This window comes from Mesoplodon bidens (assembly GCF_964165515.1).
Source record: "Mesoplodon bidens genome assembly, chromosome: 19".
NCBI classification, from domain to species: Eukaryota; Metazoa; Chordata; class Mammalia; order Artiodactyla; family Ziphiidae; genus Mesoplodon; species Mesoplodon bidens.
In genome coordinates this window covers 47536090-47560835 of record NC_138179.1, presented here as the reverse complement: position 1 = coordinate 47560835, position 24746 = coordinate 47536090, and the positions used below count along the sequence as shown (strand labels likewise).

At 50.7% G+C, this 24746-nt stretch overlaps 1 protein-coding gene across 2 annotated transcripts in view; it reads left to right on the top strand.

Moving 5' to 3' along the window:
- The first annotated feature begins 10277 nt into the window (after positions 1 to 10277).
- The window catches only part of MRC2 (mannose receptor C-type 2), a 53502-nt gene continuing 39033 nt past the window's right edge, over positions 10278 to 24746 (top strand). For both annotated transcript variants that reach the window (XM_081218554.1, XM_081218553.1), the window contains exon 1: positions 10278 to 10908. In XM_081218554.1, the coding sequence (XP_081074680.1) occupies positions 10794 to 10908 (115 nt within the window). In that variant the 5' untranslated portion in view covers positions 10278 to 10793. The remainder of the gene's footprint in view (positions 10909 to 24746) is intronic.

Below are 24746 nucleotides of genomic sequence, written 5' to 3'. Positions count from 1 at the left end.
CCCCAGTGTCAGGAGATCTTAAGGGAAGATGGAGCGTTCCAAATTGGAGAGAGGTTTGTGGATGTATTGTCGTGTGGAACTCTGAAGGGAAGGAAGTCAGCTAAACCATTACTTTCAAGCTGCTAAGCAGAACACCCATGGGGTCTCAAAGGTTGAGCACAACACCGAAAGGATGGTGTCTGTATACGTGAAGAGATGGATGAAGTTGAGACCATGTTTAAACTTACTCAAGATACTTAAGTTCTGCTCCTCTTTTCTTCCCTCTCATTCAATGATCTTGAAGTGTTTGTTTAATTTTTAACTTTCTTTTAAGGATGAAGGAATGCTGCATCTTTAAGACTTCCCTCTAACTTCCTGCCTCCTTTCCCCCAAGTTCTTATGAGTGAAGCTGTAGGACTTTATTTGGTGATCTACCTTTTCTACCCTCATTTTGAAGAAGGGATGCCCTCTCTTCTTGCTTTTATTGGGTCTAGGGCTGATTGGGCTTGGTTGAGTCTGGCCAAGGCCTCTTTCCACTGCATGGATAAGCCCCAGGGAACATGCAGAATGTTGACCTTTTCTAGACTTGTAAGTAACCAGTGAAATCACTAAGTGGAGTTCTTCCATGACATATTTTGTTAATATGGGTTTCACTTTTTCCAAGGATAATCCCTCATTGCCACAATGTTGACTTACTTTAAACAATGACAGAAAAATGTGTACTAATTTGTAATTAAATCCAGCCAGACTGTTTTGGCTTTTCCCAATTTGGGGGGGTGGGGAAAATATTAAAATAAGTTTTAAGAAGTGAATTTCCCAGCCTCTTGATTTTTACTCTAGTTCTCCAGCTTCAAACGGGGCCCTTACCACCTAGAGTATAGCTAGAGGAATCCTGGCAGCTGGCAGAGTCCCAGTGGACGTTGCAGGCATGATGGGAATGTGTGGACTCATGCAACGTCTTTTCTACCCCTGATGTGCCAACAGCTAGGCTTGTGGGTGGGGACACAGCAGTGAACAGAGTGGGGAAGGCCCAGCCATGAGCATGAGCTCACCATTCAGGGGTAAAGGCACTGGGCTCCAGGAAGGGGTGGAATACAGGGGTCGAGGAGAAGGGCTTGGGCTCTGAATCTTCCATCACGACATGGGCAGCTGTAAATAGAGAATCGCCAGTCAGAGCCGTACGCACCCCACTCTGTGGCTGACCTGGACACATCTGCTGTCCTTTTTAGAGGGTTTGTTTCTTGTCTGCTTTCTAGTCCAGGAAGGACAGGGTTTCCTCCAGCTGAGAAGATTAGCAGTCAAGGAGCTCTGTGTTTCTTAATTTAGAAAATAACTCTCCTTAAACATAGTTATCTCCTCGAATCCTAGAGCTAGAAGCAAGCTTTGGGTCCAGCTCCTTGCTCCTAAGAAGGCGAAGTTTACAAGTAACTCGACCCACCTTTGGCAATCTTTTGCTTTCTGAGAATCTTTTTCTTCTCTCCATTACTCATCATTCCAATCACTCAAGCCCTCTTCGTCTGTAATTAAAATCCGCGTGGGGTTAAGTGGGAGAGAGACATATGGTGCACAAACTAGCTGTTCTGTTTTAGTTTCTTAAGGCAGAATCACCTAGAGGTTAAGAGGCTGGGCTTTAGAATTAGGTCTGGTTCAAATCCCCCCTCTGCAAGCTTCAGGAATATCTCTTTGCATGGTTATAGTGAGGAGTAGGAATAAGGTATTTAAAGTACCTGGCACATAAGAGGGAAATCAAAAAATGTGGTTTGAAAAAGATCACAAGATTTAGTGAGACTCCCAAGTTTGCTGGTTGAGGTTCAGAGCCTTTCTACTCTCCAGGTTGTCAGGAGATTTTGTCTGGAGTAATGATGTAGACCCTTCAGCAGCCTTCCTCTCTTGCTTGAGATTCAGTATCAACCTCTGTCCTACAAGGTCAGCAGCCTTCTCTTACCCTGCATCCAAGACTGCTTCTGGCTGAGTGTGGGAGGAGGCGTTTTATAGGCCAGTGTGGCCACCAGTCCAGCAGCATCAGCATCACCTGGGAACCTGTTAAGAATGTATGTTCTCAGCTGCCCCCCTCCCATTATCTGTCTCCCAGATGGCATAAGCCCTGAAGGTCACAAGCCCTACTGACCTTATCATCCACCCCAGCAAGGGGGCAGCTGGAGGGTGGCTCTCAGGACTTGTCTAAACTCACCCAGCTGGAAGACGGAGATGGCTTTGTTTTATTTTTTGTGTTGGGGTTAAAAATCTGCTTTAAGCTCTGGGCTGTCCTAGGACCAGATGTCATTTCTATGCCCTTTTGTACCCTTACACTGGTGCCTTGGTACCTAACAATATACTCAAGAATCATTCACTCCTTCAGGCAAAGCTTCTTACCTTTGGCCTTCTCTTAAAATATATGTAACAACTCATCAGTTCCTTCTTGTGAATTCATTTATCACATTTTTCTTTTATCTGAGGGGTCCAGGGCTGCCGGAGGACTGAGACCTGGGTCTGCTTATGAATCCAGCCTGGTAATCTGGATCCGGGCTGAGGAGATCCTGGGGCTGAGCTGCAGCTCCTTGGAAGGGCTCTGGGGAGGAGAGAGTTGCAGAGAGATCGTGGGGAGAGGAGGTGGGACTCCGGCTGATGCCAAGCTCTGTGGGTGGGTTGGGGGAACCTGCCAGAGGCTAGGAAAACAGGCAGGCCCGGGAGCAGGTCTGGGACATGGTAGGGGCAAGGAATAAAGAGCTCTATTGTGCAGGGGAAGCTCGCAGGGCCTGAGACAGGCTGGCCGGCGGAGGGGGCGTGTGTGGTGCTGGGCAAGAGACCCCGTGGTGTGCAGGGGTCAGAGAGCAGCGGGCCACCGGTCAGGCCTGGGTGTGGCGGTAAGTGCCCGGCCAGAGAACTGTGGTAACCTCAACCTCCTTGGCCTCCAGGCACAGCCTGCCACTGTGGTGGCCTCCTGTGCTGTCCCAGCCTTTGCACCCCCAAGGCAGCTTGGGGGAGGAGCTGCAGAGGGCGGTATCAGCAAACAGAAGGGGCTCTCGCACTGCTACTTTGCAGAGAAGTTCCTCAGCTGTGTTGCTTCATAGAAGCATCTCGCTGATTTTATATATGAGGAAACCAAAGCCCAGATTGATTTGGTGACTGGTAGTACGTAGGTAGAGCAGGATCGAAGGGGAGGGACTGCAGGCTTGAACATGTTGTGAGGTGGATTCTCTGAGTGCCATCTTCGGGCAGAGAGCATTGGAGCTAAAGGCTGTACCTTGGCGCCCAGCCGGAAGCATATCTTTCTCTAATCTTGGGTTCCACTGCCCCGGGGCTCCCTTCACTGAGTACCCCTCTCCCTCAGGGCTGGCCCTTAGAAATCTACTTGGAGACCCAGCTGGCTTGGGCAGCAGCCCTGCCTCTGCTGTCCTGATCTAGAAGTGAAGTTAGGTGGGAAGAAGGGGCCATGGTTTCCCAGAACATTCCCGCCTCATGTTCCCTAAGCCCTCTTATCGTGTCATCTTGCTTTGTAGATGAGGAAGTGAAAAATCCTGTAACTCCCTGTCCCTGTGTCCTAACTGACAAGTGGGAATCAGACCCTTTGCCTTGACTGCTCATGGTCGCTGTAAGTCTTGAAGGGGATGAGAGATGTAAAGATGTTTTCAGCAACTGAAAAAGTAAAAAGCAGAGGGTGTTGCTAGATGCCTCCTCTGCGTCACAGGGGCCCTTGGAGAGGTGTCTGCAAGACACAGAGGGCCTCCAGTGCAGGTGGGCCCTGGCCTGTTTCTAGAAGGAAGACTGTCCTAGAGTCAGACTCAGCCCTGTGCCCTAAGAGAAGGGCATGCAAATTAATTTCAGGAGCCGTTGCTTCTTCGCATCTACAGACTCCCAGAACCCTACCCACAACCTTAATGCTAACCCTGCTCCTCGGCCCAGACAAAACTGGACCTGGTTTTGGTATCTGATAAAACAAGACAACAGGAGAGCTCCTAGTGAAGACTGCATACTCTGCGACCCTGGGCCAGGCACTCACACACTCTGAGCTACAGTTGTCACAGCTCTAAACTTCATGCATCCACTCAAAACACTTCTCTGTAGAGCTTTCTGTTTCTAATACGTTGGGCTAGGCTGTGTGGGATGTAAAAAGGTACATCAGACTTGGCTCCTGTGTTATCATTTAGTTAGTAGCTACATGTAATAAATGTAAGCTTGGAGCTGATGAATTCCCTAAGAGTGAGATGAGGTTCCTGGGGATTCGGGAGATGGCGTTGAACTGGGCTTTGAAAGATGGGCAGAATGAAAGAGAGTGAGGAAAGGCAGTGTTTGCCGCAAAGGGTCCTTCACCCATTCTGTGCTCTTGCCGTGAAGTGTCTGTCATGCCTAGATCTCTCCCTGCTCTCTCACGCCTCCAGGACTTGGTCATCTGAGCATCTTTGAAAACTCAGCTCAAGCGTCCCCTGCAGCCTTCCTTTCTCTGGGCTCTCACAACACCTTGAACACCTCTCCCTTACTTCTCTCCTTGTCGTATGTCTGTGTGTGTGTGTGTGTGTGTGTGTGTGTGAACCCAGGGCGTGGCTAAAGGAATGTCGGGTCGTTGGCCTGCTGAAGCACAGTTCCTGGAAGGGGAAGTTGGGCTGGACAGGTGGGGGTGAGAGACCTTCGATGAGAGACCGAGGAGGAGGTCGGGGCAGTGTGTTGGATGCAGGTCTTTGGTCAGGGAGTGAGCAGATCGGAACTGGGCAGGGACAGCCAGGGAGACTGTGTAGCTGGTTCCAGGTCTTCAGCAGCAGTATTTTTCAAATTTCTTTGATGGCAAGCCGCAAAAAGAAACCCTTAACGTCTCAACCCAATGCACACTTCACAGACTAGAATTTAGCTCATGTGCAATGCACTGATACTTACTGTTTTACTTCCTCTTAAAAATGCTGGTCACCAGCCACTGGTGCCCCAGTCTGTGCTTGCTGCTGCTTCGCTGGGGGCTGTGGAAGGGTCTGGCCGGTCTCTTGCAGCTGGAGTGCGGGTGCCGGGCCAGCTGGTTGCAGCCACCTGCATGCGGGGCTCTGTTCCGCCAGGGGAGGCTCTGCCTTCGGTCAGGATCTGGGAGGGCCACACAAAACTGTGGGCAGGAACTGGGCCCAGCCCTGCATTCGGAGGGTCAAGTATGGAGACTGGAGAAAACCTCATCCTGCCTGTCCGTCCTGAGTTGGGAATTGGGAATCAGGACCTCCCTCTTGAAGCCTCAGGTGACCTCTTGAAGAGAGGGATGCAGAAGCTGCTGGCCCAGCCAGAGCTGTGGGGCCGAGCAGGCCTCGACTCCTGGCTCGCCCTGTCCTCAGTGCACGGAGACAGGCTAAGAGGACCTGCACCTCCAGGTCGGGAGAGGGCCCCGTAGAGCAGACAGGGTGATGCGACACCCCTCTCTGCCTGCTCTGGCACCAGCTGGGTAGGGCAGTTGAGGAAGGTTTTGGGAACTGCATCCTTCAGCTCAGCTCTGTCGCCCCCTCTCGTTTGGGGCGGTGCCTCAGGCCAACCTCTACCCTTCTCTCAGCCTCCATTGGCCAGCTTGTTTCTGACCTGCTGAAGCCTCCTGAGTAGACACAGGAGCCAGTGAGGATCCTGGAGGCATTGGATTTGTGAGCCCCCCGGCTCTGAGCTTGCTCTGGGGCCCTGCTGTTAGCTGTGGGCATCACTGTAGTGACTCCTCCAACTGGGAGGCACATCCAAACTAGATGCATGGCGAGGAGGCCTGCATGTCCTGCTTCCTGGAAGGAGTCATGAGGTAATTATCTCCTGTTCCTTGGGGAAGAAGAAGCTGGGGTTTGGAGTCCCTTCAAAGGAAGTTTTCTAATCCAGGCCTCGGGCTCGAAGTGAGTGGATACAAACTTCAGTGGCCCTTTTGGGAGTGGAGAGCCCTGTTCAGTGTCCTCCAATAAGAGGGAGTAAAGGAAAGAACCTAGGGAAAGTGGGCAGACTTGTTTTTAGGTTATATTTGTGGCCATGATGGGGTAGACCAGGAGAAGACAGACAGCCATAAAATTCCCCAGTAATGTGGTTGTTGGAGAAATTTTTTTTCTTTTTTAAATTTATTTTTGGCTGTGTTGGGTCTTTGTTGCTGCGCGCGGGCTTTCTGTAATTGTGGTGAGCGGGGGCTACTCTTCATTTTGGTGCGCGGGCTTCTCATTGTGGTGGTTTCTCTTGTTGCAGAGCATGCGCTGTAGGCGCACGGGCTCAGTAGTTGTGGCGCACGGGCTTAGTTGCTCTGCAGCACGTGGGATCTTCCCGGACCAGGGCTTGAACCCGTGTCCCCTGCATTGGCAGGCAGATTCTTAACCACTGTGCCACCAGGGAAGTCCTGGGAGAAATAATGTTTCTTTTAGGTTAACTGTCCCAAGATCACACAGCTGGAAGAGGTGGAGCCAAACCTTGAAACTTGGGTGTGTCTGAACCCCAAGCCTGCCTTCTTCCTTCTGTCTCAGGTCCTCAGTGCTGCGGACAAGGGGGGACTCAAAGGGCAGATTGCCTGAGTGGAGAGCCAAGGGTTTGAGGTGCAGGAGCCCAGGGAGAAGGTGGAAGGGTTGGGATCTTCCCAGACCAGCGCCAGGCTTGGCCAGACTTTTCCCCTGGCTTGGAAAGGTGCAGGGTGGGGAAAATTTTAGATGCTCCTTGGGGTTCATACCCCCTTAGTCTAATTGCCTCAGGTTAGGACTGAGGCAATTATCTTTGTTTTTCTTTTCTTTTTTCTTTTCTTTTCTTCTCTTCCCTTTTTCTTTCATCAGATTTTGCCACCTAATTAGCCAGAGCCTTTAGTTGATCAAACTCTTTTTAAAAAATATTTATTTGGCTGCGTCGGGTCTTAGTTGCAGCACACAGGCTTCTCTCTAGTTGTGGCACGTGGGCTTCAGAGCGTGTGGGCTCAGTAGTTGGGACGTGCAGGCTTAGTTGCCCGGTGGCATGTGGGATCTTAGTTCCCCGACCAGGTATCGAACCTGCATCCCCTGCATTGGAAGGTGTATTCTTAACCACCGGACCACCAGGGAAGTCCCTCTTCCCTTTATTTATGTTCTCCTATTCTACTTGGCCATCCAGTTGCGTTCTTCCTGCCTTGTGTTCCTCTCTCCTAAGCTTTTGTTGTAGGCCCGGCTGCCAGGAGTGTCCACGGGCTCTGCTCTCCTGGGCACCCTCTGGCCTGAGAGGCTGCTGAGGTCCAGAACCAGGGAAGAAGAGACTAATGCAAGAGGAGCCCTAAGCACAGTGAGTAATGATCCCAAAACTTGTACTTCAAAGGGCTCCTGAGACTCAGAAGGGAAGTGACTTGCCCGGAGGGCACCTGGATAGTGGGTGGCTGAGCTGGAATTCCAGCTCAACTCCGACCCCCAGGCCTGGCCTCGTCCCACTACTTCTGGACATGTTTTTATTAGCCAGCAGAAGTGGGCAGAGAGCCCACTTCTTAGTGGTTTCGTTTACACTTCGGAACACCATTTTTACGTACAGTTAAACATGGAGATGTTCAGAGCAGGTGGGGAGGTTGTCTTGTTCTCTCAGGCAAAGGAAAACATCGTGTTGCAATCCTGATCAAACTGACCTGTGCAGCTCTCGTGGCCGGTGGGGTGGGGTCGAAAGGTAGGCAGGGTGCAGGGTAGGGAGTAAGGGAGATAACCCTGATGTCCAAACAGCAGAGGAAGATGGGAAGCAGGGAGGGTACGACGTTTCCTGAATGTCTTTATCTAGGGGCCGTGCCCTCCCTTTGCACAAAATATTTCATTCTCAGGACAAGATAGGAATTGTTACCCCATTTACAAATATGAATTGTGACCTCAATGAGAGCTTCAGTAACTCACTGCATGTCACAAAGCAAGTAACTGGGAAAGTCAGGATTCTAACTCAGGTCTCTCTGACTCCAAAGTCTGTGCTCCTTCCTCTAAACTGGTTCTGATGAAATCAGCAGACCCACAGTGCCTTTGCTGCTGAGAGCCATTTCTCAGTATCGATTCCATTATAGTGAATATCATCTTGGCAAAAATCCCCTGGACTGGCTAAGTCCCCAGCATCTAGCCTGATGCCTGGGACACAGTAGGCCCTCAATAAACGGCTGTTTGAGCGTCAACAGGAACGGTGAGGAGGCAGTAGGCACAGGGGACACTGGCCCTTCTTTGGAAGTAGATGAGGTTCTGGGTGCTGATGAGGGGGTCCCTCTGAAAGCCCCAACCTCCTCACAACACCCAACACTCCTGCAGACTGTGACCACCTTCCACTGACAACTGATCCTGCACAAAATCTTTAAGCGGTGGGGGACTGGACTGGACTCTCCACAGGGAGAACTGCCCAGACGTCGCTGGCTCTCTGCCCTGCAAGCTCAAGATCTAAGACAGATGGTGGCCACGGATGTGGGCCCAGACAATCAGCAGAATACAATGCGTAACCCTGGCACGCTGCAGCAGGAAGCCTCACCCTCGGCAGAGACTAGAACAGGGCCTCAGAGACGAACAGACATCTGCCTCTGCTGGTAGCGCAACATACTTCCGTGCTCCTCAGCCCTCTCGTGGCAGTCTTCTCCGGCTGGAATATGGCAAAAATTGTGTCATTTTCCCCACTAAACAAAACTCTTCTAGGACTGCGACTCTGCTTGTCATTGTTCCCCAGCAGCTAGCCCAGGGCTAGCCACCAGTGCTTGTTGAATGGGTGAACGAAGAAATGAGAGCATCTCTTGTGTACTGGGCGCTTAGGGCACCGTGCTGGCAAGTGGTGGACTTTCTGGACCCACGTGATTCACTGGTGATGTCAGGTAGTCAGCTTCTGTCCTCCTGGTGGGAGGAATGCCCAGACCTACTTGGGCTGGTGGGGAAGAGAGATCCAACCCTGTTCCAGAATCTGGAGGGCTCCTTGGGAGCCCTGCCTGAGTTCCCTTCCAGCGGTAAGGGGACTCCTTGGTGAGAACTGTGGCCAGCACATCCAGAGATAAGCAAGCAGACAGAAGCCTGTAAGATGACTTAGAGAAGAAGCTTCCTGTGTTTTGGCTGCTCAGACAGGAATAAAGAGAGGGCAGCTTAGCTGAAGCTGGCAAATCCTGAACCCCCTTGTGAATAATGTGAGAAAGGGGGCACCAAGAGGGTGATCTTGGAGGCAGCCCCAGCGTGGTCAATAACCCGCAGAGCGCTGGGATCCCAGGACATGCCACATCAAGATGTGTGCTAAAGGGCAGTGAAGGCAGTCACCAGAAGGGACTTAGGTCTGTCAGACCTGCCCAAGCTAGCTGTGGAGTGCCAAGGGCTTTGCTGGCCTGACTGCTAACCATTTTTTAGGGCCAGAGTGTGGATAGTAGGGACCTTCCCAGGGGACTCTAGGGGATTTTAGTGGGCGCTCACTTTGGGGTCCTGCAGCCTCTAGGTTGATATTTGCGAAGAATCTCAGCCCAGCAGGGATGGAAAGAGCTAGTGAGCATATTTGGCCCCATACCCTCATTGCAGCAATGGGGGAAGGTTTACCCAAGGCAAGGGTAGTAAAAAGAAAAAACATTGAATTTGTTATTTCCAAAAATAGCACTGAGGTGGACAGTACAGGAAACAATAAAATTTATATTAGAGTTTCATAGTGTTTTTATTTGATTACTCGTGGTGGGAGAATGTGAATCTTCTTCGCATTAGGGTCTCTAAATGTCTCAGGCCGGCTCTGAGCCCAGACATCCCAAGGAACTTTTTCAAGGTCGCTCAGGGAATCAGAGGTGGGGCTGGACTCTTAACGTCCTCTCAGTTCAGTGCTCTGCGCTGCAGTGACCTGTTGCATAATACGAAATAACTGTGGCTTGTCTTCTCTTTTATGAAATTTCCATTTGGTCCTTTGCGACCCGTCAACAGTCCGGTTGCTGGTGAGAGTGATGATGTCTGTCTTCCGGGACGTCCGGTGGACGGATTTTACCTGGGTTTCTGGATACAGCCCCATCTAGCAAAAGCACTAACACCGCTTTGCGCCAGAGACGCAGACAAGGGGGACGCGCAAATGCTAAAACAACACTTGCAAGTGTTTGCCCTCCCGCACAGGGCACAGGGACCCTGCCTCCCCCTCCCCCAATCTTTGCCTGGGTGGCCGAGCCCTGGGCTCCGCCCCTTCCCCATCAGACCGGGGGAGGGGTCCTCCTAGGCGCGGAGGTAGCGGACGCTTGGCGGCTGGAGACGTGGGCAGAAAGAGGCGGGACAGAGGGGGTGCCAGGGGCCGGGGTCTGGCCGCCTGGGTCAGCCGCGCGCCGCCGCCCCGCCCAGTCGGGCGGTGCAGCCCACGTCCCGCCACGCGGTGAAGTTTGCGGAAAGTTTTGCAGTTGCTTCCCCGCCCGCGCCAGCCGGGGAGTTGTGACGCAGCGTCTGGGGCTCCAGGCCCGGACAGAGAAGAGAGGGAAGGCGAGGCGGGGAGACAGGGAAGCGGAGAGCGAGAGAAAGAGTGCACGCCGGGGTCCTCCTCGACCCCGCAGATCCTTCTCTCCCGCCTCCCCTTCCTCTCCCTCTCGGCGCTCTCTCTCGGGACCCGGCCCCGGCCCCGGCCCCGGCCCCGGCCCCGGCCCCGGCCCCACGCCCCCCCGCTCCTCCTCCCCTTCCCCTCCCACGCTGCCCGCTTCCCTTCCCCTCTGCCCCTCAAGCCCTCCTCCAGGGTTCTGCGCTCCTCCCTCCGCCCTCCCTCCGCCCGGCCTGCCTCCTTCCCTCCTCCTCCCCTCCTCGCCCCGGGAGGCATCACTTCTTCCCGACCCGGAGGAAGACGCGAGCCCCTCGCGGGCGGTCACCACAGCCCAGCGCCGGGGCCGCCACTGCGCGCCGCGCCCGTGCGCCCTCGGTCCCTGCGTCCCCTAGCGCCACGCCGCGGGCATGGGGCCCGGCCGGCCGGCCCCCGCGCCCTGGCCTCGTCACCTGCTGCGCTGCGCCCTGCTCCTCGGGGGTCTGCACCTCGGCCGCCCCGGGGCCGCCGCCGCTGCCCTCTCGGGTAAGGCGCTGCCAACTTGGCCAACTTCGGGGGCGGGCGGGGGGAGCGCCGGGGAGCGCCGGGGAGCGGGCCTCTCCCAACTTTTCCCTCCTTTTTTTCTTTTTTTCCCCAGAAGTGTGTGTGTGTGTGCGTGTGTGTGCGTGTGTGCGTGTGTGACTGGGTTTTTAAAAATCGCCTCCGCTTTTCTGAAAGCGGGGGAGAAGGGAGGAGGAGCGCGCCTGGAGGTGGGGGGAGGATCTGAGTGGAACCAGATGTGGCGGGCGGCGGGGGAGGGGAGCCCGGGGGTCTCGAGCCGCCTCGGAGGAAGAGGGCGGGCTCCGGGAGGACCCCCGCGCCCGCCCTCTGGGACCACCCGGCGCCGGCCCTACCCTGGGCCCGGGGACAGGCAGGGCGCGTCCGACGAAACCAGAGGAGGCTCCAGGCCGGGCTCCTTGCTTTGCTCCAGGACCGATGATTACTGTTGTTTTGAATTATTCGTAAGGGCTTGTTTGCCTTTACCGGCACCTCGGGGATGTTTGTATTTTCTTTTACACACTTGGTCTTCAAGGACAGCCTGTGGCATGCGGCATCCGCACCAGTTGAATGCAGCTCTGTGGGGCAGTTTTGTGCCATCAGGAGGATGCAGCGACAGGCTGGGCACGGTGTGCGTGTGCGTGTGTGTATGTGTGTGTGTGTGTGTGTGGTGTAGTGTTGTGTGGGCGGCTCTGGCCAAGCTGGCACCCCTCCAGAAGGGACAGATCTTGGGCGGCAAAAAAGCTGCTAAAGATGCAAAAACCCACAAAACAAAAACCCGAAGCTGTGCGTTCTTTCTGCTGGTCTTTCAAAGGATGACAGTGAAGTGTGGGGACAGACAGACTCCTCACCAGGAATCCCAGAGGGAAAGGGAAAGATCTACTTCCTGGGGGGCTTGCAGGAGTCAGAGCTGGAACTGCCAGGGGGTGTGGTTATTACAGCCCCGTTGCTGGGCCTGTGAAGCTTGGGTTGCTGGGCCTGTGAAGCTTGGTCTTGCTTTACGTTTCATTTGGGGAGGGGGCTGAGTGAAAGGGGACAGTCAGTGCAGCGTGTGCACTTTTGTGCCAAGTCCAGACAGCCGCCTGGAGGATCTGGGGCCTCTAGCCACAGCCAGTGCTTGCTGGGTTGGCCTGCCCCACTGATGGCGTGACGTAGGCGACCAAGACACGTATCTGCTCGGATTGTGCCCGATTGTGCCGATGGGAGAGGTGGGGGCCAGGTGATGCATATTCACACCGGGCAGAGCCCCTCTGCTGAATTCCAGACCCACCCGGAACTGAATGTCAGGCAAAGACAAACCAGGAAGTACATCCCTATCCACTGCAGGTCCAGGCACCCAGGCTGTTCCCCTGCCTCCCTGCATCTCACTCCTCTGTGAAGGCAGGCTGGGTGGGAGGGGTGGAGGAGCATGGCCATTCCAAGAGCCCCAGAGCACATTGTAAAGCCAGGCCCTGGGAGAGTTGTGGCCAGAGTGCTGACTCGGCCTTTTCCCCTATGGAGCCTTTGACAGAGGGAGCTGGAGATGTCTGGTGAGAGGCCAGGTCAGGGAGGATGCCTGGAGTGGCCCTCTGCCTCGGGTCTCCTCCAGGCCCCCCTTGCCCTTCCTCAGGCTGTGTCCCTGGGCTTGTATCCCCTATAGCCTCCGAGAGGCCAGTCCCCAGGGCAATGCATTGATCACCCCAGAGAAGCTTAAGTGTGGGCAGGCGTGGATGGAAGGGAGCTGGAGGTGAGGGCGGGGGTGGGGTGGGTATAGCCTGGACTGCAGAGCAGCAGCTGAGCAAGAGGATGTTGACACTGTTGCAGGTACTGTCCCTGCGCTGTTCCCTCTGCCCAGAATACTCCTCTTCTAGCCGAATTCTTTCCTCATCCCCCTGTACCTGACGAATTAGGTGGTCACTGGGAAGAATTTATCAGCACCAGGCTCCAGATGGCCCCAGGAAATGCTCGTGGGAGGTAGGATTCGGCATGGCAGGCCAGTGCCGCTGGGGTGAAACTTACCCTGGGGGTGACGTGCACGTGGTGGCTTCCTGACCACCAGTAGGGGAGAGGATGGGGCACCGCAGAGCCCCTTGGGGGCGCCAGGACAGCAGTGCCTTCTTGATGTGGAATGGCAGAATCCATCTTTTGTCCACCCGCCGTGGAGTACCCAGAGGGGTGCCCTGCAAAGCTTGTGGCTGGAAGACCTCTTTGTTAATTACAGTATTGATGCATTTTTGTATCCTTCACTGCTCCATGCTGAGCCAACTACTTGGGGACGAGGGAACATACAGGGGAGGTGTAAGTTTCGTCCTTAGAGAAGCAAAAGAAACTGTGTGGGGCAAAGGGTCACCAAGGCCTTCGGGAGGGAGGCTGGGAGGGACCAGGCTTTGCAGACGCCGGGAGGGGAGCAGAGAGGGCGAGACCGGCAAGGCGGCCTGGGCTGTGCTGGGGATTCTGTGGAAGCTTGCTGGGCTGAGGTGGAGAGTTCCTGAGTGGGGTGGGGGAGAAGCTAGAGCGAAGAGGAAACTGGCCAGCTTTCCGGGAGGCCAAGGTTGGGGAGCAACTTGCTGGCTGGTGGTGGGGAGCCCTGGAGAACCCCTGGGAGCTTCTGACCAGAGGAATGAGGTGCAGGTTGGAAAGAGGGTTGCTGGGAGCCCCAGGCATCAGATATCCAGGTCCAGGAGTGAGGAGACCTTGGGAGATGTTGCTGTGGGGACAGACCCTGCTGTCTAAAGGACAGAGAGGGAGGCACCCCTTTGGAAAGGCAGCAGGTACTTGCTGCTGCTGCCAGAGTCAGCCGGACAGATGGCCTGCACTTCTGGCCTAGGTCCTGGTGAGTCATGGAGTCCAGAGCTTTCTTACTGCCCCTCCACCCAGTCTTACTTTCTCCAACCGCTTGCCTTCTGTGAGCTGCCAGGGCTGAGATAGTGCCCAGCTGAGCTGCGGTTAGTGCTGAGATCCAGCCCTCTGCTGGGTTGACCTGGACAAGGTGAGGGTGCAGGCAGGGGAGGAGGAGGCCAGGGTCTTGGTCCCCGTTGTTCACAATAGGGAAATCTCATCAGTTTCCTGATGCCTGCAGGGTATGGTTGATTTGGGCCGGTGAGATGATTTCAGAAGCACCGTGAAATTCTCAGAAGAGCATTCATGTGGATTCACCACTAATTTAAGCGTTAAATAGGAACCCTGTTGCACCCTTCAGAGGGGGGAAGTAACAGCAGTGGCTGCCATTCTCCATGCTCTGGGCGCTGTGTGGCAATACTGCAGGACAAGGGCTCTTCCATCTCTCACAACCCTGGGGATGTGTTATCACCCATCTCACACACCGCCGGTCAACAGACCAGCGATGTTAAGTCGTTTGCGCAAGGACACACGGCTAGAAAGAGGTGAAGGCGAGATTCGAAGAGGTGTGGCTACTGAGCCTGAGCTCTTAGGTACCAGACCACGCTGCGTCTCCGTAAAATGAACTTTGCCAGAGTGTGTGTGAGGAAAGGCTGGAAAATTCTGCTTTAGGGGCTTTTTCCCCCAAAGCCCCAAGTCCTCCAGAACATCCTCTCAATGTGTCCTCCTGAGAGGAACCCCAGGAAGGGGGTAGAGTGGGCGGCCCTCTGTTACACCCCAACTGTCTGGGTGCTTGTCTCTTCCCCAGCCCCAGGGGCCCCAGACGCAGGGACGGAGCCCCCCTCAGTATCCTCAGGGGTCTGAGGTACCTGCTCCTGAGGGACTGAAGGGGCCCGATGGAGGAGGAGCCCCGCTTCGCTGCGGTCAGGGATTCATATTTGTTCATCCAGTCAGTCAGAGGATGTTTACGGAGCCTGCGCGGTGCCGCGGGAAGGAGTCACTGCGGCCCGTTCTTGTGAGCCCACCTCCCCTGCACCTCCTGTGGGGGGTCCCTGGACTTGGAGGGCCTGGGCATTGCTGACAGGAAGTGTCCCTTCCGGTTTAGTCCTTCACGAGATGACGGGGTGTCGCTTTCCTATGACTGGATCCTATAAATCTGGGTTGGGGGGCGGCCTTTGAGCGGTTATGCGGCTCTTGGAACCCACCCCGGGCACTGCAGATCCCAGTCACTCCTCAGCTAGGGGCTGTGTCCTGAAAAGGCAGAGGGCATGAAGGCTGTGTAGTGGCATCTGCGGCGTCAGCCAGCTCCTCCTCTTAGAGGACAGATTGGGTTGGTCCCCCACCTGTGGCTGCATGTGGGAGTCCAGGGGTTAGTTTCTTTCCTGCCCTTCCCCCTCTCCTTCGGACCCTCTGTCCCCCTCCCGAGCCCCTTGAGCGTGTAGACTCCTTCCATCCTGCCTGGCTGGGCCCAGGCTCTCTGCCTGTCCTCAGCTCTCCCCGCCCCACTTGAGTACCTCTCACTGTGCCTCCTGCCCCCGCAAAAGCCTTGGTTGTGCTGCAGGACGATGGCTCTGAAACCTCACTTCTTCCCAGTCACCCAGCCCCCCGCGCCCTTTCCCTGCGCTCCGCCTTGGCGCTGCCCCTTGCTCCCGGAACCGTCACTGCCCGGCCTCCCTCAGGCCTGTGCACACACGCTCCCTCCGCCCGGAATGCCCTTCCTCTCTTCTTGCCTGGCTGCCACTGCCCCCTCCTTCCAGACTCAGGATCCTGAGAAGGACACCGAGGCGTCCTGGTCACTGCCTCTTGGGCTCACCTGGGCTAAAGGGACACGAGCTCACAGAGGGCGAACACGGGGATAAACCCCAGAAGGGAGGGGCTGCCTTTTTCTCTCTTTTTCTTGGGGGTCACTTCTAGAAGGTCATGGTGAGAAGCTGCCATGGTGGGCCTGGAGCTCCTACAGGGAAAAACAAGAAGCCAGTTTCCCAGCCTCTCCTGACATCCTCAGAATGTGTTTGGAAGGGGAGGCGGACACGGCGCTCCCCACTGTAGACTGAGGCTGGAGGGGGCGTGGCTGGGAACGCCCCGCCTCCTCAGTCTCAGATGTAAATCGGGACAAGGTCGGTGGGGCTGTAATGAATGCCACTCGCCAGCTGTGTGACCTCGGGCAGAGGCTCGAGTTTCTTCATTTGTAAAATGGGAAAAATAAAATAATAGCCCCTCGTAGGGATATCATAAGAAATGACAATATATGTATGAGTTACGTGGTACAGCTGGACAGTCACTTCTTAACAAATAATATTAAATTCTTGCTATTTTTATTATTATTGGGAAGAGAAAACATGAATATCAAGGGACTTAAACATGAAAAAAACACAATCCTCAACATACAAAGCCCTAACTACAGCCACTTTTTTTTTAAAATCAAAGTAGGTCTTTGATTCCCTTTACTGCTTGATGACATACCGTAAGGGCCTAAAAGTAACCATACTTTTTCTGAAAGTAAATTTAAATCCTAAAGAAAAAAAAATCCATCCTCAGCTGTCCTTACCCCCCCTTAGGCCCCTCAATTTACTTCCCTCCTTTTTTGCTTCTCTTCATCATGAAGCTTCTTCAGCTAAACTTCCTTTCAGAGCTGAGTTCCCTGGACTCTGCCTTTTCAGTGCATACCGAGCCGCCAGTCATCCTGCGTCACCGTCACCGTAACCGTAACCTGCCTCCTAAGGAGTTGCCTCCCAGCGGTCCTGGTAAATAGGCTTCCTAATTACTAAATGCAGTGCCCCTTTGCAGGCCTCACCCTGCAGCATGGGTGCTGTTGATAACCTCAGTTTTAATGATGCATGCTCGGTGGAAAACGGTCAGACCATACAGGGGTAACGTAAAAAATCTGAGGTCCTCCCTGCCCTCCACACGCACCCTAACAGTAACCACTGTCAGTAGTTGTTTAAACGGCGTAATCTTCCGTTCTTTATGCATATACACCCATATAAATACTCCTTTTACACAGAACCACGTTTTATACTGTATAATACAATAAATTTTATTTAATAATATTCATGGCATTTCCATTACAGGCTTCAGAGCTGTGCCATTCTTAGTGGTGCTCAGTAGTTGGTAGGAAGGATGTACTTTTTTTTTTTTTTTAGCTGCTTCCCTATTGATGGACATTGTTTGAAAATTTTCTCTCCCTCTGGCCTCTGTGATGTGGTTTGCATCTGCAGTCTCTGCCTCCTGGCTTCCATCCTCAGTCCAGAGCCCACATTGTTGCCAGATTTGTGGTCCAAAAGGGCGGATTTAATCGCCAACAGAACAGAGTTGAATTGAGAATTTGAGGCCTTCCATGGTCAGGTTCCAGCCTTTCTCTTCAAACCCTTGAGCAAGTCAAATTCAGATGCCCTGAGTCCTACCCAGTGAAGCCCCCACTCCCGCTTTTCTCTTGGCCAGGAACGCCTGGCTCCGCAGTTGTGCCTCTGGGTCCCCGCACATACCTGCAGCCTCAGCTGGAAGGAGGCTTTCTCCCCAGACTCCTTTTCCATTTCATCACTGCCGCCCGTCTGATGGAGCCCCTTCCTCCCCTCCCAGACTGTGAGCACCTCTGGGGCAGGGCTTTTTCAACCCTGCACAGCTTCCAGCCTTGGACACTGTCATTTAGTAAATATTTATTGAACCAAACAAAAAAAGACAGGTGTTCCAAAGAGCTCCCCCCGCCACCAGTTTTACTGAATGTAATTGACATATAACATTGTATTGAGTTTAAAGTGTACACATAATGATTTGATATCTGTATGTATTGCAAAATGATCTCCACAGTGTTTAGTTAACATCCATCACCTCACATCTTTACAAAGTCTTTTTCTTGTGATGAGAATTTCGTTTGTAGTAGTGGAAAGGCAGTGAGTTTGTAGTAGTAGAAAGGCAATGAGTTTCCAGAGTTTTAGATGATGTCACAATCGGGAAAAACATACGGCATTGAATTAAAATAAACAGAAAAAAAGTCCAGTGGACCGGAATACATTTCAAAAGTAGACTTAGACTGTTATAAGAACTTAATGTAAGATACACCAGAAGCAACACACTAATGGGAAAATGAATCTGTACTTGTAAATACTATTGGACAACAGGATTATAATTTAACATTTTTAGTTTCAATTTACAGCTGATCACGAGAAAATTCAGCTGGCAAGTTGTCACGTAGAAAGTGCAAAGATCACTAGAAATTAAATAAATCAACTTTAAAAAATATGTAATTAGACTAGTAAAAATAGAAAACCTAATCTTGGCGGAGCTGTGAGGCAACTAATATGTATGACTGGAGCACCTAAATTAGTTCAGTTTTTTAGCATTCAGTCTTTCAGACAAGATGTAAGACACTAGATATGTAAGACTTCATCTCCTTTGACCTCATAATTCCACTTGGGGAATTTGTAAGGCATTAATCCCAAAGAGAAAAAAAATGTTCATAGAAGTGCTATTTATAATAGCAAAACAAATTTTGCTACTAGATGCCCAACAACAAGAGCATGGCTAATCAAGATATCTTAACACGATGGACAATTTACATAGTTCTAAATGACAAGTATAGAATATAATGACACGTAATGCCAGGGACTTCCCAGGTGGTCCAGTGGTTAAGACTCTGCCCTTCCAATGCAGGGGATGCAGGTTCGATCCTTGTTCGAGGAACTAAGATTCCACATGAGGTGCAGCAGTGTGGCCAAAAAAAAGAACTAATGCCAGTACATGGAAATATATCTAATAAGGAAAGTTATCATGACCACAAGGCAGTCATACAAACTAATATACACACACGGGTAATAATTAAGTGAAATGCATGTCTGATCACTGATATGCATTTTCTCATTCATTTGGTTAACTGTTTTGTTTTCCCGAGCACTGACTATGTGCCAGGCGTGGTATTTGATGCTGATGACACCATGGTGAACAAGCCAGTCCTGAATCCTACCTTCCTGAAGCTTATATTTTCAGAGCAACCTCTCCCCCCAGCCCCAAATGTAGAGGAACATTCTAGAGGCAAATGTGTGCTGATATCATTTTAGGTGCAATTTTTAAGTTTGTTAGAAGGAAGATGGAAGCAATAGACTGCTTTGAAATCTCAGACACAGGGTTGGGAACCTGTCTGACTGCAGAGGGAACAGCACTGAGTCAGACCAGCTTGGTCAAATAGGAATTCAATAGGAAACGGCCTTGCAGTCAGTCCTGGTCCCTGAGGAAAGGATTTTCTTTTTCTTTTTTTTTTTTTTTTTTTTTTTTTTCTGTACGCGGGCCTCTCACTGTTGCGGCCTCTCCCGTTGCGGAGCACAGGCTCCGGACGCGCAGGCTCAGCGTCCACGGCTCACGGGCCCAGCCGCTCCACAGCACGTGGGATCCTCCCGGACCGGGGCACGAACCCGTGTCCCCTGCATCGGCAGGCAGACTCTCAACCACTGCGCCACCAGGGAAGCCCGGAAAGGATTTTCTAACTTCATAGATGCTTAACCTCATTTCTAAGGATCTGAGGATCCTTGGTCACATTTGCTTTACCTCACTCTGTGTGTGTGTGTGTGTGTGTGTGTGTGGTGAATCCTTGAGTAGTTGTAGACGTGATATATCACACCAATACTTCACCATGTATCAACTAAAAACAAAGACATTCTCCTATAAAACCATAATACCATAATAACATCCAAGAAATATAACAGATACTATAGTTTTTTCTAATATGTAGTTCGTGTTTGAATTTCTCCAGTTGTCCCAATAATGTCAGCTATTGTTTAAGTCTAGGACTCAGTTTGGTGTCGTGTCTCTTCAGCCTCTTTTAATCTAGAATAGTTGGCCTTCTTGTCTTTTATGACACTGGATTTTTGATGACTTCAGGCATCAAATGTTTGGTAGAGTGTTCACAGTCTGAATTTGTCTGATTGTTTAACCATTAAATTCATGTTAAACATTTTTGGAAAGAAAACCACAGGGGTGGGACACAAATGTGTCCTTCCCATCGTGTCACATTGTCAGTTTGTTCCCTTATTGGTAATTCTGACTTTGATCAATTGGTTCATGTGATGTCTACCAGATCTCTCCACTAAAAAAGTACCTTTTCTCCTTTGTATTTAGTAGATAATCTAAGGAACTATATTCTTTTTTTAAAGATTTTTTTTTGATGTAGACCATTTTTAAAGTCTTTATTGAATTTGTTACAATATTGCTTCTGTTTTATGTTTTGGTTTCTTGGCCGAGAGGCATGTGGGATGTTAGCTCCACGACCAGGGATCAAACCCACACCCCCTGCATTGGAAGGCGAAGTCTTAACCACTGGACCGCCAAGGAAGTCCCTAAACTATATCCTTTTCTTTTTTTAATAATTTAAAAAATAAATTTATTTTATTTTTTACTTATTTATTTTTGGTTGCGTTGGGTCTTCGTTGCTGCGCGCGGGCTTTCTCTAGTTGCGACGAGCAGGGGCTACTCTTCATTGCAGTGAGCGGCCTTCTCATTGCAGTGGCTTCTCTTGTTGCGGAGCACTGACTATAGGTGTGCGGGCTTCAGCAGTTGTGGCTCACGGGCTCAGGTGCTCCGCAGTATGTGGGATCTTCCCGGATCAGGGCTCGAACCCGTGTCCCCTGCATTGGCAGGTGTATTCTTAACCACTGCGCCACCAGGGAAGTCCCTAAACTATATTCTTAAAAAAGCCAAGTTGCTCACAGCAGTACTATTCATAATAGCCCAAAACTGAAAACTAGCCCCAAACTGAAAACTATCCAAATGCCCATCAACAATAGAATGGATAAATTATGGTGGCTCCACACAATTAAGTAGTATATAGCAATGAGAATGAGCAACCTACAACCACATGCGACAGTGTAGGCTCACAAAAATATTGAGCCAGATGCATTCATACCATATGATCCCATCGATATAAAATACAAAAAGGAGGGTAACACTGACCTATGCCGTTTGAAGTCAGGAGAGCAGTTACCCTTAGTGGGAGAAGTTATAACCAGAGGGAGTCACAAATAAAACTTAGAAGAACAACAAACAGGGAGGAGATGTCTGGAATAGTTACAGCAAGAAGCTCACATAAGCCAATGAGAAAAACACAGGAACCTCCACTAGTTTTAAGGCATCTAAGATTAGAATACATGAGCCAGTAAAGGCTGGGAACAGAATTCACAAAGAAGGAATACCAATGTCTAATATGCCTTTGGAAAATGTTTTAAATCACTAGCAATAAAAAAAAAAAGGCAAGATATGCTTCACAAAGTGCCAACAAAGACTGATGTAACAATATGGTCAATATATTATTTATAATTAAGAAAAATCTGCTTACAAGTTGAAGAACAGTAATAGCTAGGGAATGAATAAATGGAATGTGGTATATCACATCATGAAATAGCATCCGGCCATTAAAATGGTTTCTACAAAATTAAAAGATACAGAGAAATCCTTTTTCTAAAATATTAAGTACAAAAACAAGACTCAGAAACATTTGTTTGGGTGTGCGTGTGAATGTAACACATAAATGAATGTAACTTGTGTGTGAGGCATAGAGACAAGATAAAATTGGTAAAGATCCCACCAAAATTTAACAGAAGTTATGTCATATTCTGTTATATTATGTATTGATTATTTAACAGGGGTGATTTTTCTTTTTAGCATGTCTGTAATTTGCAGCAATGGGGTGGCAGAGGACAACTTTCTCTCTGTCCAACCAAGTGATTCCAGTCGCACCCTCCGCCCACTCCCATCACCTAACTGGTCCAAGCCTGTAGCACGTGACCCCACGGGGCCAATCAGAGTCTCGTGGGGGCAGGGCGGGCTTTTCCCAGGCGCGAAGGGAGCCCTGCAGGGTCTGATGCAGCACGGGGGGGACAGCCTGGCTCCAGGAGGGGTGAGTGGAACCTGGGTTCGGGGTGGGTGGCACTGAGACCCAGGCTGGCCGAGACCCTGGTTACAGTTTTCCCTAGCCACTCCAGGCCTGCCCCTCTTGTTTTTTTAAAATGATGAGTTGGAGTTGGGCTTCCGCTACTTGCAGGCGAGAAGGCCTGTGTAGGAGGGTCAGCCTCAGAGCGGCGTTTCCTGAAGGCGCGCTCAGGATGCTCACCAGCAAGAGCTGGGTCACCAGTGTAGGCACCCGCCTCAGGCTCCTTCCATTAATAGACCCTCCAACGCGAACCTCTTGATCTTGCACTTATCAGCGGAGCGTTTACAGAAGGGACAGCTGGAGAGGATGCAAACGCTGTAATACAAGTTTGCATTTCGAGACACTAGGACACGAAATTCTATAAGTACTAAATGGCCGTCCATACGGACAAGATTGGAATGCAAATCAAAAACGTAGCAGTCAGGGGACAAGCTTTTGGAAGGCTTCCTCCTTTTTGAAAACCTTATGACGTTTCTATATAACACTGTAACAAGTGAGAGAAATGGAAACCGCGTTAATGTGTACTGAGCACGTATGGTCTTGAGCACGTAGAGTCTGCCAGGGTCAGTATTAGGCAATTCCACATGCACTGTATTTTGTTTTTTACATAAATTTATTTATTTTGGCTGTGTTGGGTCTTTGTTGCTGTGCGCGGGCTTTCTCTAGTTGCTGCAAGTGGGGTCTGCTCTTTGTTGCAGTGCGTGGTCTTCTTATTGCGGTGGCTTCCCTTGTTGCGGAGCACGGGTTCTAGGCACGCGGGCTTCAGTAGCTGTGGTGCGTGGGCTCAGTGGTTGTGGCTTGCGGGCTCTAGAGCGCAGGCTCAGTAGTTGTGGCTCACGGGCTTAGTTGCTCCGCGGCATGTGGGATCTTCCTGGACCAGGGCTCGAATCCGTGTCTTCTGCATTGGCAGGCGGATTCTTAACCACTGCGCCACCAGGGAAGTCCCTGTATTTTTAATCCTCACATTCCTCTATTTAACGGATAAGGAAATTGAGCCAGATAGGCTGCGAGCCAGGATCACATATCTAGTGATTGGTGGAGCAGGGCAGTCAGTCCAGTTTGCTTCCCTGCATGGTCTTCTTTTATTTTGTAAACAAGTATGCATTATAATACAATGAACATTTGCGAATCCACCACCTAATCCAAGACAGAGAACATTACAATACTTATATCTACCTATGTGCTTCTCTCTCTCTCTCCCTGTTCCTCCCACCCAGTCTCTATTTTGTGTTTATCCATGCCTTGCTTTAAATTTTTTTCATTCTTGGGGTATAATATAAATACAGGAAAGTGAACACACCATGTTCAGATGTTCAGCTCAATGAATTTTCACAAACTGAACACACCCATGTAACCAAGGGTCGGATCCAGCAAATAGGAACATTACCAGTATTTCAAATGCTTTTAAACATTTTTTCCATAACCTCATTAGACCATTAGACATGGATATTTCTTCTTCACGAATTGTCTGTTCATACATATTCTTTTTTTTTTTTTTTTTTTGTGGTATGCGGGCCTCTCACTGTTGTGGCCTCTCCCATTGCGGAGCACAGGCTCCGGACGCGCAGGCTCAGCGGTCATGGCTCACAGTCCCAGCCGTTCCGCGGCACGTGGGATCCTCCCGGACCGGGGCACGAACCCGTGTCCCCTGCATCGGCAGGTGGACTCTCAACCACTGCGCCACCAGGGAAGCCCTGTTCATACATATTCTTGATCATCGCATCTGTTCAGGTCTTAGGGGCTTAAAATTACTGGGTCTCTATATTTTTCTCATTGGCCTATATGAGCTTCTTGCCATATTTGTTAGAAATCTCTCCCCCCACCCCAAAAAACAAAAACAAAAACAAGGAAAAAAAAAAAAAACCAAGGGACTTCCCTGGCGGTCCAGTGGTTAACACCGCATTTCCGCTGCAGGGGGCAGGGGTTCCATCCCTGGTTGGGGAACTAAGATCCTGCATGCCGCATGGCACGGCCAAAAAGTAGGGGAAAAGAAAAAGAAATATCTTTCCCCTGTTTGTTGTTCATTTAAAATTTTTATTCCCTGGCGGTCCAGTGGTTAGGACTCCGGGCTTTCACTGCAGAGGGCCCTGGTTCAGTCCCTGGTTGGGGAACTAGGGTCCTTCAAACCACACATTGCTGCATCTATATCTATGTCTGAAGTATCTTTTTATCCCCCCTCCTCCTCCACACAATTGGCCTTGTTAGTAAGGTTTACAAAGCCCTTTGGGGTCAGACTGAGTTCTCTTCTTCCCTGGAAGGCTACTCTTCCCCCTTTTACGCACCCGGCACCTTTTCTGTTTCACTAACCCTCCCTCCCACAAGGCCCTCAGAAAGACAGTGTTACATATATATTTTTTCAGGATCAGAATACATTTTTATGATTGTAAAAAATGTTACCTATTTATAGTACACAATTCAAAAGGTAGAAAAAGTTACAAAAAAGAAAGGTTATCTAAAATTTCACCACTAAGAAACAGGCATGTTAACATTTTAAAGAATATCCTGCCAAACTGTGTCTCCTCTCCTCTCCTTTCCTCTCTCTGTATAAAACTTTACATAGATGTTTTAGTGTTGATTTGTAACATTCTTTCATATGTCAATATGTAATCAGTGTATTTCCACCCAATGCTTCCATGGCTGCGTAAGATTCCGTTGTACCGATGTCCCGTAACTAAACCTTGTTGGACATTCAGGTCATATCTCTTTTTAATTTCCAAACATGTAAATTGTAGAAAATACAAAGAGAAGAAAATAAAAATCACCAGGTATCCCATAAGTCAGTGATAGCCACTGTTAACACTTAGGCATGTACAGTGTTTCTGAAACTCTGGTGAGCCTCAGAATCGCCTGGGAGCCTTGTTTACAATCCAGATATTCCTTCATCTTGAGATTCTAATTCAGTAGGTCTGCTGTAGGGCCTGGGCACTTGCTCTGTCAACAAGCAGCCCTGGCGATTTGGACACCCAAGTTTAATAACAAGAATGCACAAAGGTCTTTTCAGACTTTACTTGATTTAAAAGAAAATAGAAATAAGGTCATATTATACGTCCAGTTTTTTAAAATCAGTTACAGTGTGAACCTCTATTCATGTCGA